The following is a 19,436-nucleotide window of genomic DNA, read 5'->3' as shown; positions in this document are numbered from 1 at the left end:
AAGAGTTGTGCAGTGCACACACATAGTGAATGTGTGTGCTGGCAGTGCGTGTGTTTTGAAATAACACACCCTGGTTAGGATAGAAAAGCTGAACAGTGCATGCAGACTGAGTGGGTGTGCTGAATGCATTTGTACATGTGAGGGTACCATGTATGGAGGTATTAGTGGTGAGCAGAAAGTTTGCTATGAAAGTACAGTGTGCTTGCAATGGTACATTGCATGGAGGACCCTGGGTTCCATTCGGTAGGTCCAGACCTGTCTGGTACAAAAATGAGGAATCCACCCCCCCCCCCCCCTCCCAAACAGATGTGTGTACTACTCCATTACTGTGGGCTTGGTGGGTAAACACTGGAGAGTAAAGGAACATACCTCCTTTGATTCAGCAATAGATCAAAAGGAAGAGACCTGGACACATCTCAGGAAAAGAGATGGGGCTAATAAGGGAATCCTAAGAGTAGGGCCGTAGGGAACTGGGATTTTGTTGCAGTTGTCCCCTCACTTTTTGCCCCCTCTAGCACTACTTGATACTGGTTTTCGACTCTGAAAGTGCACTGTGGTCTGCTAATCAGACCACAGTGACCGTACACTTTCCCCTAATTGTAACACAGTTGACATGGACTTTAGCACCCCTGTGAGTCCCTAGTAAATGTTACCCCTGATACCTAAGGCATGGGTGCTAAAGAGGGTCCCTAAGAGCTGCAGCATATCTTATGCCACCCAAAGAGACCAACACACTAATTCCCCACAGACTGTCATTGCAGACTGTGTGACATGGTGCAAACCATAGTTGAAAACAGGACATGGCACCAAAGACACTCCATGGGCGATATGCACGCCACCCCTACAGCAGGCCTTGAAGCCCTAACACAAGGTTCATTGTAGTATATGTGAGGACATATCTGCGTGAGCAGATATACCACTTAATGTCTAGTACCATTGCTAGATATTACATGTGAGCAGTGAAGCCACCTTAAGATATGTGCTAGGCACTGATCAAAACGAGTTACCCACCTACATAATAGCTTCACTGAAACCTATGGGGTTTGGTATAGAGCAAGTCTTGGATTTATTACAACATGCACCCAGAGGGCACCTTAGAGGTATTATCACTCCCTCCAGCAGGATGGCTAGTGAATCTGCATACCAAGGCCAGGGGCTTTAAAGTCCCTGACACTTTTGATATGCAACCCCAGCTTCCTCTAGACTTGGGAGAGGCAACCCCCAGCCCCAAGGCCATTTGGCACAAGGAAAGGTGGGACATTATCTATGCAAGTAGGCGTGTTGCTCTACCAGGCTAGCCACATCCCTAAGGTGGGCAGCCTTATGTGCTCCATGAAAGAAGGGTTCCAGCATCTTGTGTTTGGTGAAATTAGGAATTCTAGGACAGGGTTATGCCCACTCCCCACACAAAGTGGTAACATAGCTGGTGTAGTCACTTCAGGGATAAATAGCCAATTGACTATTACCCTACACTTCCCTAAACGTCCCTAAGTTGGCACCACAAGAACAGATTTGTCGGACAAAAGAAGGACCAAGAAAAGCCACAGAAGCGAGAGCTGTGGACTGCTGGTGGTCTTTGGCGCAAAACCCTGCATGCTTACCTGCTCCTGCCCTGACAGTCACAACAACCTTACTCGTCCTGGAGCTGTGCAACCTCCAAAAGCCTCGGAGGGTCTCCAGCACGCCACCAAGCATTCAGCATCTCCCTTAGAGTGATGTAGCCACTTCTCTGCAGCTTACAGGCACCAACTGTAACATCTAGTTCACCGTTCTGCTGCCCACCGGCTCCACCAGCCGCCCAGGAGGAGGTCTCCATGCTTGAGGAGGACAGACCCGTCTCTCAACCAAAAGAGAAGACACCAGGATCTACCGGAGACCTCCTGCACCAATATCTGGAGTAAAAGACCCCTTGCAGCAACCAAAGCTTGATTGAGTCCAGTTCGGACTCCAGCACTGCAACCTGAGACCAGCTGCGAGGGACATCAGCAACGCAGATGCCAGCGCTGAGTGGCCCAGCTGCCCTTGCACGTCCAACCGAGAACCATGAGCATTTTGGCACATGTGCACCCAACAACCAAAACCTGCCTGCACCTGAGCTCCACGGCTTGGGTCCATGACAGGAGGTGCTGTTCCCCTGCTCCCAGGACCCCCATTGACCGAGCTCCCCATTGGGAGCTTGCAGGCTTGTCCCCAAGTCCCTGTCTGCAGCCTGTTTCCAGGTGGCCTCCCTGTCTTCACAAACAATGTAGTAGACCGGGCACTGGACCCGCCCAGCCCCTCTGAACCCAACGCCCCAGGGCAGGTAAAACTGTACTGTTGGTGTTTCTAGTGACCTTGCTCCCCTAGCACCCTACAACCTAAAGGGGACCCCCGAGAATTGACTGCAAAGACCCTTTTGCAGTAAAAGTACTTTGAAAGTCTTTACCACATAAAAGTGCATTTGAGTGAACGGATTACTTACTTGCAACAATTGATATGCTGCCACAGTACTTAACTTCTTTGAAGTTTTTTTGGTGTTGAAACATTCTATAAAAAGTATCTATATTTTTCTAAACTTTGGTCTTGAGTTTCTTCTTGAGTGTGAGTCTCACTTATTGACTCTGTGTGTTCAACAAATGCTTAGCATTACCCTCTGATAAACCTAAACTGCTTGCCCGTTGTACCACAAAAGAGCGTTCTGGATTATTATTGAAACCCTGTAAACCAGTAAGGTTCTCCTGGATGATCTGGATAGTGTCCCCTTACAGTGGTGCACTACCAAGAAAGCCAGCTTCCTACATTGATGGATCAGTGGTGGATAGGAGACTTTACATTTGCTGATGCTCCTTGGCTATTAAGTGTTTCCACGAAGAAACCCACAGTTGGCTTTAGTCGAAAAAAATATTTTTGCAAATCTTCCTTTTTCCAAATGTTTTATCTGAACTGTTGGGGCCTTGTGTTAAGTTCTTCAGTCCAACTGTTTAGCAAATTTAAAAAGTTCCTAAATAGTTAGGTCCTTTAAGAACTGTTTAGATGTTTTTGGTAATTTTCTGAAAAAGTCCCAACTACTTCAAAAACATGTCAACCTCACCCCTTACCTTCCTCTTAGTATGAAGCAGCTAAAGGACTTCTGCAAGGCTTGCAAAATTGCCACTGGACCTTGACCCACAAAGGCACAACTTCAGGAGTTGTTTGCTGAGTTCGATAAGGCCCAGGCATTGAAAGAAAACACTGACAATATAGATGAGGATCCACTCAGTGAAGATGAGCCCAACAACAGTGCTCAAGGGAAGGATTCCCCTTCCATTACCCAAGAGGGATAGAAAAAAACAACAGGAACCACAACCCTAAAATTGTTCCAGGGGTTTGGCCAGGCCTCCCCAGGTCCACAGAAGAACTAGAGGATCCAGACATAGAACTGGAGACACTAGCCAGAAGGGTAGCCCTTGAGGCCAGACTCCTAGCCATAGAAAGAGAAAGGGCTAAAATGGGTCCACCCCTCATGAATGATGACAGCAACAATATAAATATGGCAGTAGAGGATTAGTTTTACCCTAAAATTCCCACAGGGATTTGCCCCAAATATGTTGAGGGTGATGATATAACCAAGTGGTTCACAGCCTTTGAACGGGCATGCAGAATGAAGAGGTTACAGGAGAGACACTGGGGCTTTCTACTCGGGGAGCTTTTCTCAGGCAAGTGCAGGGATAGACTCCTGACAATAGATGAGGAAAGTGCTGAGTCCTGTGATCTCATGAGGAAAACCCTGATTGAGGTCTTTGGAAACCAGTTAGTGTCGCCTGTGCTATCTTCATTGTGGCCCCTTACAATGGTACACTACATAGATAGCCAGCTTCCTAAGAGGGCCGGTGGTCCTAGATTAACCCTTTAATGTGCATATCACTATAGCAGACATCCAGGTGTAAACTCTGTTCACTCCTGTGAATTATGTTGTGGACAATCAGCTTCGGAGTTGTGCCTGCTGTGACAGGCTTCTTTCATGAAGGAATATTAAAGAAGCAGCACCACATCATAAAACTTCATGACCCAGACCATAAATTACATTTGGTGTCTGGAAAAGGACAATAACAAGGGAATGTTGCGTCTCCTAAAATGTGTCTTTTGCCAAGCAGTCATATGGGCTGTGTGAGGAGGGGAAGCTCTGCAAGACTTCTGCCTGTGACCAGGACTGGGGGCAAAGGCCTGCCAGCCTCCCTGCTGGATGAGGAGACATCACCCAGGATCACCTGCCCTAAAACTTGGAACACTATTGATTGCCTGCTTGCTAAGACCAGTATGCCCTGTGAGGAAGAGGAGAGCATTGGAAGGAGTATGTTCTGGTGGGGAGCCCTGCACAAGGATTCCCTGAATGAGGTGTGAGGCTGTGCACTGATCGGGGCTTTGCCAATGTGCAGTACCCGCTCTGTGTCCCTCATGTGCTGTTTTGTCCTGTGAGCTGTATTGGAAGTGCTGGGTCAGAAGCACCAAGTCAAGTGACCCCATATGCCAGAGGGGGTCACCAGTGAACTGAGTATGGGGCAGGTGCGCAGGACTTGTGACTACTGAGATTGGCAATCCCGTATGCCAGTAGGGGCCGCTGTAGTGAGTACAATTGCATAAGGAGAATCTGCACCTGGATCGTGATTACCGTGGCAATCCCATATGCCAGGAGGGACTGCTAGTACCACTTTGGCGGGTCACGCCCGCGCATCATAATCTGTACCTGACAAAGTCCCAAAGGTTCACTGAGAAGCCGCCAAGGGCATTGCATGCTTGTAGGAGCTCCGGTTGGGAGCCGGAGGGTTACACCAGCCCACCTCCCTAAAGCCCAGGGTGCTAGGGGGAAGAGCAACTTAACTTTTGAGTCCAAAAGTACGAGCAGCTTTGATCATAGGAAATCGGCCGGCAGCACTTCTTGACAGGAAGAGCCTGTGTTGCTGGGTGCTGCCGCATCCATCACAAGCGGCCCGACTTCGCCGTACAGTAGCTGGACTTGGGAGCGCCTGAGGAGAGGGCACTTGATGCACCGCTGAACACTGCCATACAGCTGGAGTGGGTAAAACTGAAACAGACCCTTTGGGGCCCTGGAGAACTTGCTGCAAATGGTGCTTCGGCAACATAGACACTTTTGACTAGACCATGGCCCTGATTACGACTTTGGCTGATGGGATTCTCCGTCACAAACGTGACAGATATCCCGCCAGCCGTTTTACAAGTTCCATAGGATATGATGGAACTTGTAATATGGCAGACGGGATATCTGTCATGCTTGTGGAGGATTATCCCATCTGCCAAAGTTGTTATCAGACTCAAAAGCTCAGTAGGGAGAACTCTTGAATATGGCCTCATAGTCTGCATTCCCTGATGTGGTCACCAGTGAATAGGGAATAACCCTGAACACATTACACGAAGGAGGGTGGGGTAGGGAGTTGCTGCCAACTACTAGAGCCCCACCCTCATAGGGGGTATGCACTACTGCATTTGAATGTTGCATCACTTTGCATGTGTAGACTTAGAAATACAATATTACTTTTTCTTACAAGCGCAAGTATTTGGCAGGACATTTATTTATTTGCACTGTTTGAGTTTTGTATTATGAGTCATGTTCACTGACCTTTATCTCCATCCACACTCAAACCCCCCACCTCCTCAAAGGAGCCTAGACTGCTTGACTACAGCTACCACGGAAAGTCAAGTGCAGAAGGGGGGTACATGGCTCAGTTGCTCAAGACCTGTAGTATGCCAGCTCTGGGACATCAGGTGTAACAGGCCTTAACTGCCACAGTTGGGCCCAAGCACCTCTGCATGCCCCTTGGCCCTCTGAAATGGGTTCTAACCACTCCTACAAATCATTTGCATTTACTGTTTTGTTTGCTGATAGCACGCCTTCAAGGGTCATTACTCTAGTGAGGGTTTTAAATGCCTACTTTGCAGGTTGATAACTGCCATTTTTAAGCAAAGCATAAGGGTAAATACTCCACCTTCCACTCTTCAAAGCCCTTCACCATCAACACCTTCTACTGTATATCTACCACATGCACTTAAGGGCTTAGCATGGGTGTCATGGGCCCTGTTACAACTAAGTTAGTTGGACCTGCTCTTTATCCCCCAACCCAATATGGCTAAATCCTTGGATTTCTATACACACAAGTACTCCGCCTGCTTTTCTGCCTGGATGATCCCTTTTTCTTGCATGCAACCTAACTGTGTAGCTGCTGTATGTCCACCTGAAAACAAAACGTATGAAAAAGAAAAGTACACGCAAGGTGCAGTGTTTTCTTTTTTTGGGGGGTGGGGGTAAAATAATGAATTCGATAACCTATCAATAACAGCACAAAACGTGTTCTCCAGTTACTTTCCAAAGTCACCTCACACTTTTACTTCTAATGAGAATCCCAATTCAATTTAAGGTCGAAATGGGATAAAGACTCCATCCCTTCACAGCAGCAGCAGAGCTCCATGACTGAACATTTTGACGTCACAGGCCTGCACAGATTGTCTCAAGCCCTAAGTTACATTGAGCCTGCAATGGGGAGTCCTGGCATAATATGAGGGAGAAAAATAGGTAACTTATTAGAGTTAATATTTCAGGGAGAACCAGGCCGTTTTTTGGTACACGGCTGAATCATTTTTAACTACTTAACAAGTGACCTCCTCAAGAAATTGGAATGTGTCAACGCCTTGCAGTCTCCCCTTTTAGCTTGGAAACACATGGTATCGCCCACAGAATGGTGATGTAATAATGGCATGTGGAACAATCTCCACTGTGACATGTCCTGTATATAAAAGACTGGTAATCGGGGAGCTGCAGCATTGGACACCAGGACACTAGTTAGGAGGACCACTGCTAGGAGGTGCGGATAGAGAGGCCAGAAGCCACATGGACTGACCAGACCCCACATAAGAGGAAGTCCACGTCAGGGGATGGAGGCAAGGGGACAAATGTGAGTGATGGAACAAAAGAAAGCTAAAACTGAAAGACTGAAAACTTATCTGAACCAAATTAGCAACTGACTTGAAAATCCACGTACTCCCTACATGTTAAAATATGTACCCTACCCATCACTCTAAACAGGCGCTGGAGGTAGGAATGCTGGCTTTGCTACAGCACCACCTGCCCCCAGCCCCCCCGCCCCCCCCACCCCATAATAACTATGCTGGTGTTCAGAACGTGAATGAGCAATACAGATGTCTTTACATTTTGTCTTTATCTTGCAGCATTTGCTGTGCGTTCAAGGACAAAGGTCAATGCCAGGCTATGTCTTCTAACAAATAGCTCTTTATTCTTTTAAATGAGGGGTTGGTGTTTACTTTTCATTCTCTGAACACAAAGTGAAAGAATATTGTAAAGTCAACTATGTGATAGTCAGCAATAGAACAGGGAGTGTGAAGGAAAAGCTGAAGTATGTAATTTATTTCTAAAACAGCTACATTTAAATACCTGCAAATAGACTGTACAAATATTTGGAAATATATCAGCATTTAAGCAGAAACGAGGTACATATCCTTGCAATTCTGAAATGTGATGGAAACAAACGTTTGTAATAGGATCAAACAAACCAAGACACTACTTATTGATGTGCAAAAGATAATTATGCGCTGGAACCTGATTTTCACACATTGTAATTTATGTGCTATATAGTTTTGCTAGCAATTTTAGTGGCTATTTCAATGAAAAATGTGTTGTCAACAAATGGCAGGGCGTTAGTATGGGTTAGTGATATTTATGTGACAGTGTGCTCAGACATGCCTCCTCCATACACACCTTTACCACTCTCCTGCTTGGGTGACTCAGGTGATGTAACATTGATGTCAGCACCCCCACTCTGAAAACTGTTCCAGCATCCCTGGATAAAGTCAGTTTAAAGCATTATTTTATTTGCACTACAACATCCGTGGTTCCTCTCAGCACTGAAGTGAGACATTTAGGGGAGGAAGGACACAGTGAGGGCATCTCAACGAACTGAGCAGAGGAGGAGGATGGAGGGTTGTGGAGGGAAATCTCGCTATCCCACTGTGGAAAGTAAAGATGATAGAGAAGAAAAGGTATTCATTAAGAATGTGACTTAAGAAAGACGAAGTCCCAGGACCCTCGTTGCTTGGTCTCGTTAATTGCCTTATTAAGCGGCAGGAATTGCTACTCTGCGAGAAGCTCCGTGAGGTCAGCAGTGTATGGCGCACTCTTTACCTCAGTCTCGCTCACCCACGATATCTCTCTCAATCTTGCACGCTCTCACACTTGTGCACTCTCGCTTTCTCTTTGCCAGGACTGGGCAGAGTCCTGGTCGGAGTTGGATGGGTCCAGTCTGGAATCATGTTGTAGGTGGGCTCCTGGCCAGAGCTCAGCCCTTCGTTTCCCAGGCCCGCCCAGCTTGTTGCAGAAGTGAGCAAGGGTCTGCCTCCTCACGAATGTCAGCATATGTCTGCGTGCCTTGGGTCCTATGGAAATACCAGAGCACAGCCGAAAGTATTTTTTTCTAACAATTATATACTGCCTACTGGTATGGACCAGTTTTTAGAGCTCGACTACTGGTGATTTTTAGCTATCTCTTTCCAGTGACGCTTTGTGTACTGTTATAACTTACAGAAGGCTTTGTCCGCTTACCATTGGTTGGCTTTCGTAGCTCTTTTGATTGCTTATTATTCAATGGCTTTCTCTCGTCTTATTGTATTTTCCCTCCCTAGTGCACAGCTTGTTAACTATCTATTAGTTTGTAGTTTTATCCTTCTAGTGCTTGCATTCTTTATTTTCTTTTTTTAAATTCATTATTACTAAGGAGGGCATGTATTTGCTTGCTCTGTCCCGCGTGTGCTTCTTCTCCATTTAAATCGCCACTCCCACCCTTGTTCATTCCTTTCACCCCCACTCCCAGATTTTTGTTTTTAAACTTTATTTTTTAACTCAGTCATCCTCCTAAAACCCCTGCTCTGAAATTTGTTACGGGGCATCTCCTTTCTTTTTAAGGATTTTTACCCATATTTTTTAAAATTTGTATTTACTGCTTCATGTTTGGCATATACGGTTTTGGAATCCTAAATTACAAATTAAGAAAAAATGTAAAATGGCAGCATCATAACGTGTGGCCATGCTTAGTGATGCATGCTCAAATACGACATCATGCTGCAGCAGCTTTTATCTACGCCATATATGCAGACAAGCTTTCTTTTGCCGATGTAGAACAGCAGCTGTAATAAGCAGAACAAAGCCAAAGGTCAGATAACCCCACTGGAAGGAGAGAAGTGAAGGAGCGTTCTCGTGGCTTTGCTAATGCTTTTTTAGAAATGTAGGCATTTGTCCCTGGCAAGAATTGGCACGCTTAAAGCCCTGGAATAGTGGAGTGATTTTTCTGAATGTTGTTGTAGGAAAATGCCTTTTTTGGATGGTTGCCCCCACACATTTTGCTCTAGATGCTGTTGGCTAGGACTCTGAAAGTGCACTGAATCCTGCTAACCAGGCCCCAGTGCCTGTGCTCCCTTCCTAAATTGATATATGTGGATTAGCATCCCCAATTGGAAAGCACTTTAACCCCCCCTTATAAGTCCCTAGTATATGGTACCAGTGGTACCCAGAGCATGGCCGTTAAAGAGCCTGAAGCACTGTTTGTGCCACCCTAAGTGACTTAAGTAAACTACTGACAGTAGACATGCCATTGCAGGCTGCAGAAGTGTAAACTGCTCAACCTCCACTGTGCCCACACCATGTGTGGCACATCGAAGCACTATCTTTAATAAATGCCATTCTTCCCTAAAGAAGGCCTCTTGAAGGCCAAGAGGCAGGGTGCATTATATTAAGGTATGGAAGTACAAGTACAGCTTATATGTCCCTATAGTGGCCTTTCACTTGAAGGCCACTGTAAGTGAATGGCAGTCTGTAGGATAACTTGGGGTGTCCCCTGGGGAAACTCAAAATAACCCATTTCGGAAGTACCATAATGAAGTTGGCTATGTTTGGTATCAAACAACGTGCCTTCTCACCCCTCACATAATCTTGTGTTGAATGCGCTGTGGCTTGGACCTAGAGAGAAACCTTAGAGGTTGTACACTGAATTGCCCCAGTTTTCCTGTGTTCTGGCTTTGAGCTCGCAGCTGCTCCAGTCCAGACAGGATTCTGACCCCTGGGCAGAAGTGTGAACACTCCCAGGAGTCCTGACAAAGGCCTCAATTGGAACGACGTCACACCTCTCTTCCTCTCAGGAAGGCTAGTGAAGTGGTACATCAAAGCAGTGAGGTTCAAACGGCACACCGCCTCTGATATGCAAGCATGCTGTCCCCCAGTGGAGGAGAAAGCCACCCCCTGCCCCAGCCACATTTGCACCCAGGCAGGTAGGAAAATTAGTTAGTCTGGAGGTGTACACCCTTAAAAGGTTAGCCACACCTCTAGGATAGGATGCCTGGTCTGTACAGCTGAGGAAGACTTCTGCCAACTTGAAAAGTGGAAAAATAGAGATATCTGGGTAGAAAAGCTACCACAATGCACTAGATGTGGTCACCTCAGTGGCTGATTAGATGCCGGGGGCTAGTAGCCCATTAGCTACTTGCACCCACACCCCCGACACCCCTAAATGTAGGATTTAAGGGTCACCCCTGGCATCAGAACCTGAGATCTACAGCAGCTTGCAAAGAAAGAACAAGAGAAGGCTTGCATCTACAAAAACAGGAACCTACACAAACCAAAGGTGTGATACTTTGAACCTGTGGCAAACGTCCTGGAACTGCTCGACTGTGACTTATGCTAGATCAAAGACAGATTTCCCCCAGGAAGTGGGAACCCTTTGTGAGCTTATGTCAAGACCATACTCCCTTGGACTAGTGTCACTAGTTGCCTTCCCACTGCTGATAAAAAGCACCTACTGTAACCAGAGAAGCACTGGGCATCGGGCCCTCCTAGGGATTGCCCAAAAGCAGGTGGTATAGTGCATTGTGGAGAAGTGTAGTACAGCTCTCCACCAAGTTACATCCGGCTACCATTTTTCCCAGGACCTCTGGAAGGGGCGATAGCTTCTACTCCTCCTTAACATTACCACGGCTTGTTGGTGGCCAGTTGGTCATAACAACCTTTACTCGACACTGCAACCAAAGAACACACCGTAACACCTGTATCTGACTTCACCAGTGGCTATGTTGTTGAGTTTTTGCATCTGTTTCATCGCCTGTACCATCACAGCAGTAAAGGCTGCAACCGCAGCTCCCGTTCAGCACTAAGGATAGCCAAACACACCTCTGCACGTGAGACAGCGGAGCTAGATCGAGTTTTTTCTGTCTGTTAAATCCTGGTCTAGGGGCCCAGACAAACTTAACCACCATTAGTCTCTCTCAAACTCGACCTGCAAGTGACCAAGTTTTACAAGTACTATTTTTTCAGCATCCGCGACTCCCGCATTCAGCAGCAAGGACAGCCAGGACACCTCTGAACCCGGGCCCCATGAGCAAGGGAAAATCTGTATGACTGTTGCAGCTTGGTCCTTAGACCCGCACATCCTTAACTACAAGTGGCTTTCTCTGAACTCACCCTGCAAGTGACCGAGTGTCACTAGTGATTTTCCACATTAACCGCAATGGTAAACGTTTGATAGCTTGAACTGTATTGAATTATTTTTCTCTTGAAATCCATAACTTTGGTTATACGTATCTGACTTACTTTGTTTTGGTGTCTAATTTTAAAATCTGCTTTATTTTTTATGAATTGGTGTCAGATGTCTTTCGAGTTGTCAATTGCTTATCGTCCATGTTGAAATGCTTAACACGTGTTCCTCTAGCAAAGCATGACTGCTCTTTGCCACGCTACCAGGACTGAGCTAAGGATTTATTATTGTGAATCCAAGGACCATCTTTGGGGTATTGTGAGATGGTTACATAGTGATGCCTAACCAGCCTCACTGCATAATACTCCACTTTTCTACAATTGTATTTCAATTTTTGCATTTTCCTCTCACAGACTGAAAAAGGTAGTGCAAGAGTAAGAAAGTTACACACTTGAGTAGTACCATCGGTACTCTGTCCTGTGCTTACTTTATTTATGAGAAATGAGTACGACCTAATTTCAACGAGTCAACACTCATATTTATTTTGCATACATACATCTGTATCATAGATTAGATTTTTTTTATTAAAAAAAAAAAACTTCTTGTTTTTTCTTACCAGGTCTCCTACACGTCTTGGTTCCTAGACGCCTTTAATTATGCCATATTGAAGAAGATTGATGTCTTGAACCTTAGCATCGGCGGACCAGATTTCATGGACCACCCATTTGTTGATAAGGTTTGTACTCAAATTCAAGTCAAGTAGTTCAATCAGCAGAGTTGCCGTTTTTCATCCACGTTCAGATACAACAAGAAAGATGTTGTCTTCAGTATTTTTTTGTTGTACTTTCTTCTTTTTCCCTCGAAAGATTAGATACAGGGGGCATGTGAGATGAATTTTAGTTCCCACACACATTTTATTACCCTTTTACTAGCCTCTTAAAGAGAGTAATGCAACTTTTAGGAGCTGACTGGAAAAACGTGAACAGATTAGTTGCTGTACAGTCAAGCAAAGATCAACTTTTTTGAACTGAAGTATTTGTAAGACGCTGCAGTCATGGACGCTTCAAGTTTAAGGTCTGTATTAGACGGCCCTGCTTCTGGATATCACCAGTAGGGTTACAGCCTCTCCGAGGTGGGTCGTAGAGGAAAGTCACCTCCAGGAAAAATCAGGTCTTCTGGAATGCAGTCCTTTAAATGTTTTTTGGGTTGCCCCAAAAACCAACTCAATAGTGTACGCTCTCTCTCTCAAAATCTGTGCTGAGGTGGAAGGAGAATGGCGGCCAGGCCAGCCTCTGAATTCTCAGTGCTGTTCAGAATAAGCCTATATGCTTAGTTTAGCTGCAAGAGCATATACATTTCACAGATGTTAAGGCTGAAAGTTCTTTTAGCTCCAGCTTTGTCATTTTGCGATCAATGGTACTGGACTTAGGCACCGATTTTTGAACCGCAACTAACGTGTGCACTAAGCGCTTCAGTTGCAACGCCCACTGTGCCTCGCTCTGCTCTGGTTGCCCACCTGCGTCTAGCACTGACCCGGATACGCTTTGTGGGTTTTTGACAGTATTGTTCTGTTCAGTTGTGGCTCCACTTACATATGGGGATTGTATATCGGGATTTTATATCAGGATTTTCTGGTGCATCAGCGGAGTACTCTGGCTGTTCAGGTCCATTGCAACCTTTTTACTTCACATTGAACTGGATTCAGAATATCTTAAATGACAACATTCATCTAGCTCCTGCTTTTTGAGTTGTGCAGTTTGCCAAAATCCAAAGACATTGCTGACACAGACCCTCCTATGCGATGTGTGTAACAGTTTAGAAATAAGACATTAAAAACAAAAAAGTACTACTTTATAGTGTCCTGAATGCCTTATTAAACCAGCGAATTGGAGTGAAAAACGTGTATAAAACTAAATATGTGTTATTGTAAAATGCTAGATGTGTGGAAGGCAGTGAATTTAGAAAAATCTCTTCAACATGTTAAGGTTTGAAAATGTGCCTGCTAGGCTGTTCGCGGGGGATTTACTTTCATGCTGCCCGCTGACAACAACACGTCCCGCTATATATACACATATTTATACAATATTGAATAGGGGCATGCCAGATAAGTATAAGTGTGTGTGTGTGTGTGTGTGTGTGTGTGTGTGTGTGTGTATATATATATATATATATATATATAATCTATTATTGTTAAGCATGTAATATGGTTGACTATTGACCTGAGTCCAAGGAGTTCTGGTAACGTCATAAATCAAAAGGCCGAGAGGCTCGTAAATGTCAACAGAACTCGGAGATGACCACCCAATGCCATTTTTTTTCAAGCTCTGAAATGTTTATTAAAATAGTAAGTGACATACTGTTCTCTATTCTTTAGCTGCATGCAGTGAAAGGAAGTTAACAATACTTCATTATCTAGTTAAGAATGCATAATTTTAGAATTATATATTTTAGGTTATTAAAAACACATCCTTTCTGTAGAAGGGATAGATTGTTGATGAAGATGCTCCCCAAGATGCAGCTAAAAATTGCAGTGAATTGGAATGTTCAGGATTTAATTTAACCTTTTACATAACACTATAGACAAAACAATGGAGGGTGCTCAAGGCCATTGAAACTGTGATTCCTTCGCGGCAGGGTTACTTCCTAGTCATGGATTTACCTATTTTGCCACGTAATTTAAAAAATATTTCCACAGACTGTCATTGAATGCTGCATAATTTGCATTTTACTGTTGCATAATTTAAGATAAGTCTTGCATAATTTTGTTCTCTGTTGTCACATAACCTTAGTGTCTACGAAACTGGTAAATCTCAGTGTGGTTTGGTGGCTGACATTAGAATAATGAAACCCATATTTCTGAGACCTGTGAAATATTTTCCATATTTTATGGTTAAATGTGAATGTAGGGTTTAAAAAAAACAAAACAACTTTACTTACTAGGGCTTCTGAGATTAGTAACCAACAATAAACCATTGCAAAACCAGACTTCATTGCATACAACATCAATGTTCAGTTGCATAAAAGAACAAGCAAGCCAGTGACATAGCATGATTATGGAAGAGTCCAGGCATGCGATGAAAGATTGTGTGGTATTTCCAAGGTCCTGTGTCTTGGATGGTCAATACAGTCATAAAACAGAGCGTAGGAGCATGTTAAAAAGAAAAAAAAAAAAAGGGATGGGATATTACATCAGTCTGAGGTGCCTGATTCCAGAGTGAGTAAGTACGCAGCGGATGTTATATATCTTTGATATTGTCAGTGTGGGGCTGTAATTGTGTGATCCTCACTAATTTTATCACAGTGGATCATGCTTTTCAGCCAGGCAGAGTATGTTGGGCAATGTCCACTGCCTCAGTGGAGCGCTAGGCCTAGTTTTGAATGCAAAGGCAGAGAATCTGCGGTGATTCTTGGGGATGTCCTGAACATAGCCCAAGAGTGTCAACAGAAGGGCAGGCTCTGTTGTGGCCCCTATCATAACAGAAATTAGAGAGAATATTTTGGCCCAGTAGCACCCAATGTGTGGGCATGTCTAGGTTAAATGTGCAAAATCAGCTTCTACGGCATGACATTTAGGGCATTTGGATGAGCATGCAGGATCAATCTTTGGGTTTGGTATATGCCCGGTGTAAGAATCTGAAGTGTAGTAGTTTGTTTGTGGTTAATAAAGATGAGCTTGGATTGAGCACAGGGGTAATAACAGACTTATGGGACAGTGGCTGCCCGAGGTCATTCTCCCAGGTGTCTCTAGTCCGCCTGTAACGTTCTGTCAGATTCAAAGATAATAAGAGTCAATGGGGGAAAGTCATCTGGAGCTAGAGGATTTGTTGGTATGTGTGAGCGTAAAGTATTGTGAAGTCGCCGACGGATAAAATGGTCCATATAAGAGGCACCATGGAAGCGAGCGTCATCAGCATGCATGAGCATCTGGAAAGCCATTGTAAGGCTTTTCATATGTGAAGAGGAGCCAGGGGTTGTTAATCAGGGGTAGTGCTGGTGAATAAAGTACGCCCCCTCATAATACACAGCGACGTTTCTGTCTTGTTCAGCTGGTGGTTGAGAGAGTTTGAATGTCTGTGGCTCCATAGGTATACCAGTTGGTAATATGGAGGATAGTGGGAGATCTTCAGCTTGATTCATATCTGGTCTCAGATAGGGGACCTTGGCATCCAGATGGTATCAGTGGTATAAAGAATGGCATTGTGCCACAAGGTAGTATAGTTGGGGGTCCGGGACGCTGAAGCCACCCTGTTCAGAAGGGAGAACCAGAATGTCCCTTAAAAGGCAGGGTTTTCACCCACCCATATGAGCCGTAGTAGGAGGCTACGCAGAGTGGTAAAAAAGTTTTTTGTCAGCTGTATAGGGATAGTAAGAAAGAGGTATAAGAAGCAAGTAAGGACAACCATTTTTATTAGTGCTATAGGCCCAACCATAGAAAGCGGTAGCTTAATCCAATGTTCCATCTGGGTGAAGAGTTTATCAATGGCAGAGCTATAGTTGAGTTGGAGGATCTGGTCTTTCTCTCTGTGTAGGTGTATGCCCACGTACTTGGTGGAGTAGACACTCCAAGTTAGGGGATACTCTATGGTGACAGGCCATGTGCATCAGTGAGAGGGAAGAGTTATGATTTTGCCCAGTTTATATGTAAACAAGAGAGGCCCCCAAAAATTAACATATCACAAATTATAGGTGGTAGATTATCAGCTGCAAGGGAGGCCCAGTCTGGCCAACGTCACCCTCAAGAAGGGCTACTCCAAGGAATCAAATGCCTTTTCAGCAGCTAAGAGGGCCACTGCTTCAGGGGTTTCAGGGGAGATCCTGTTTATTACTGCAAGTATCGGTCATATGTTTATTGAGGTTGATCTGTGAGGTACAAAGCCAGATTGTACGGTATAGGCCTGGGGTTCTGGAACCATTGAGGGCTTCTATAGACTGGATGATTTCTTCACAGGTGCTAGGCTTGCTTAAGAAACTGTTGCCCATCAGTAATCCACACCATCGCAATCTTCGCAAAGTATGTTGCAATCTCTTTTGAATTGCTGGATGTGTGGGAGGAGTAAAGTTGTTCATAATAGCTTAGGAGTTCTGCCATTATACGTGCATTATCTGAGACAGTTGTACTGGTAGGAGAATGTACCTTGGTGCTGTAGCCACTGAGGTGGTTGAGGCAAGTGGCCTTACTGGTGTGCGTCCAGGACATTCTCCTCCTCCATACCGTCTGGCAGTGGTGTGTTTTCCCAAATACGCTATTTCCCTGTAAGCCAAGTCACAGAATTTGGACATTAGGACAGAGGGTCGGTGTAATTGAGGGGAGAAGTGGGGTTGAGAGTCTTTGTGTTCGATGTCTTGCTGCTTGGACTCGATTCGAGCCAGCTGGGAACGTATGTCCAGCAATATGCCTACATGTTTGGAGATGCAGACACCTTGAATATAGGCTTTAAAGGCCTCCCAAGAGTGGCTTGTTACGAGACTGAACCAGTGTTGAGAGTAAAGTACTTGATGATGGAATCGTGCAACTCAGAGCAAAAGACTGTATCATGTAAGGTTTCATCTTGGAATTGCCATCTGTGTTCCAGACTGCCGCCATATGGTATTTGCAGTGCCATTCTGACCCGGCAGTAATCTGACAATGTATGTAGCAGGTGCATCATATCAGTTGTCCACTGCGTGGCATTTGCAGAGAGGAACCAATGATCGAGCGTCATCCATACGCCATGGGGTGCAGAGTAAAAAGTGTAATCGGAGGAAGAGGGGTGTCGCTTTCGCCAGATTGCATGAAGGGTGTAGGTATCAACAGTGTTGCTGAGGCCTCCAAGAGCATGTGGTTTGCTGTTTGCCTGTATGCTGGAGGAAACTACTGAAAGGCTCTGTACCATGATAAAGTCTCCGCCCATGAGCATTTGACCCACCTGTACCCAACCCCTGAGTGTGTAGATGTCTTGGTAAAATTCGGGTGCATCCATGTTTGGAGCATAGAAATTGTTCAACAGGGTTCATTTGGCAGCCAGAATGCCTTCTAGTAGGATGTATTGGCCCTCAAGGTCTAGGAAACTGGTTGTCTTATGCAGAAGAATGCATATATCCTTAAGTAGGAGCTGTAACAGGAGAGGGGAATTCCCCAAGAGGAGGCAAATGCATGCAAGTCCAGAGGTGGAAGGACAGTCTCTTGAAGGAAGGCAATTTTGACCCCTTGTTGAGAGCGATGACAAAGTAACTGCTTCCCCTTCCGCAGATTACTAAGGTTGTGTATGTTCCATGTAAGGAGGGTAAGTTCCAACACTTTTTCCTGGCTCTCACATCGTGTCATCTAAGACGATGTTATGAGAATGGCTACGCAACAGCCGCAAGAAAGGCAATCAATAAAAAACAATTAAAACCAAAGTAAACAAATTAGAAATACCCTCCCGACACCTGCACCAGATGATAACACATTAAGTGAATCCCAAGAACTGGCAAAACAAATAAACATCCCTTCAATCAACATTGTTGTGTCTAAAGGTAGAAGTTAAGAACACTGATTGCAGTGCAGTGGATTAGAGCAATGGGAGCAGTGTGCCTGAGCAAGGAAAAGATCAGGGCAGATATGACACTGGGTTTGGGTACCCTTGATGGGTCTGCCAGTGGAAGTCACTGGAAGTAAGGAAAGTATCCATCAGACAGGGCTTGTTTGTGCAGTAGAGGCGGCAGTTGGGAAGCGCTCCGGAGTATTCATCTAGAGGTGGAAGTGTTCACAGTGTGCTGTTTGCAAAAGTCTGAAACATTTGCCGGGGTGTCAAAAAGCAAGGTTTTCCATTACCTCGACCCGTAAACGTTCATGGTATAACATAGCGTACTTGAAGCCCAATTTACGCTTAGAGTTCTTGACATCTGAGTATTTGTGTTGTGCCTCCTGGACGGCAATAGTGAAGTCTGGGAATGTAGAAATAGAGGAGCTTTGGTTTTGCAATGGTCATTCTTGCTGGCTAGCCTGAGTGCAGTGTCTCTGTAATTGAGGAGTCATGCAATGATTGAGCATGGAGGACACCTGCTGGTGGTCTCGGGTTTAGTGATCATTGGACACGCTCCACTGCCAAGGTAGGTGTGAAACCACCTCAGTCAAAGAGGTCTGTAAGAAGCTGTTAGACAGATGTATCTGGACGCCCCTTAACAGTGGATTCCACAATACCCATAATGCAAATGTTAATTCTAAGGGAGCGTGTCTCGAGATTTCGGTTTTTGACAGGCTTGTCTTGACAATGCTTTCCAGCCTTTTCCAGCCTTTTCAGCAGGGTTGTTGCTCCATCCTCAAGCCCAGGGCCGCTCTCTTCAGCAGTGCCCAGTTTGGTGGTCTGTTGATCCAGGCGCTCACCCATACAATCTAGGCGACTTGTGAAGGTATCAAAATGTGTATTGATGGAGCAAAACTCGGGTCTGAGTTCAGCCATGATTGCGACTGTGCCACTTGTGGAGTCACAGCTAGCATCCCTGTCTGTGGCTTCGTCTATATTGGAGTGTGAGCGTTGATGCCGAGTGGGTTTAGGTTACTCAAAGAGCAATTTGCATTGTTTTGGGTCTCCACTGTGCATCCTGGAGACCAGTAGACAGGTATGGAAATGTTGATACAGACAGTGAGGCAGCATTTGTGCCACAGAGGCAACCAGGTGTAGAGGTAACCATCCAGTGTACCTGGCCCAAGGTGTGACCAATGATAGTTAAACCTTTGGGGGGTGGGGGAGTAATCTGCTTCCCAACTTGGGTGACTGGACTATTGCAGAGAATGGGTCGGTGTGCTCCAGAAGGTCTGAATAAGAGCAGTCTCGTATGCCCTTATGGGGTATTACACCACAGTCCCTTGTCTCACTGCTCTCAGGTATGCAGAGGGGGTGTGTGGGGGGATTTTCCCCAGTGAGGGTACGGTATGACCTGGTTTTGATTATATACACCAATGTGCAATGACTG

General features: G+C 45.3%; 1 protein-coding gene across 1 annotated transcript in view; it reads left to right on the top strand.

The window, feature by feature from the left end:
- MBTPS1 (membrane bound transcription factor peptidase, site 1) overlaps positions 1-19,436 on the top strand; it is a 353,237-nt gene that overhangs the window by 142,000 nt on the left and 191,801 nt on the right. Inside the window, exon 7 of the mRNA XM_069215792.1 lies at positions 12,121-12,237. Coding sequence (XP_069071893.1) covers positions 12,121-12,237 — 117 coding nt within the window. The remainder of the gene's footprint in view (positions 1-12,120; positions 12,238-19,436) is intronic.

The sequence above is a fragment of the Pleurodeles waltl genome, chromosome 12 (genome assembly GCF_031143425.1).
Source record: "Pleurodeles waltl isolate 20211129_DDA chromosome 12, aPleWal1.hap1.20221129, whole genome shotgun sequence".
NCBI lineage: Eukaryota > Metazoa > Chordata > Amphibia > Caudata > Salamandridae > Pleurodeles > Pleurodeles waltl.
This window is presented reverse-complemented; position numbering and strand designations above follow the sequence as displayed.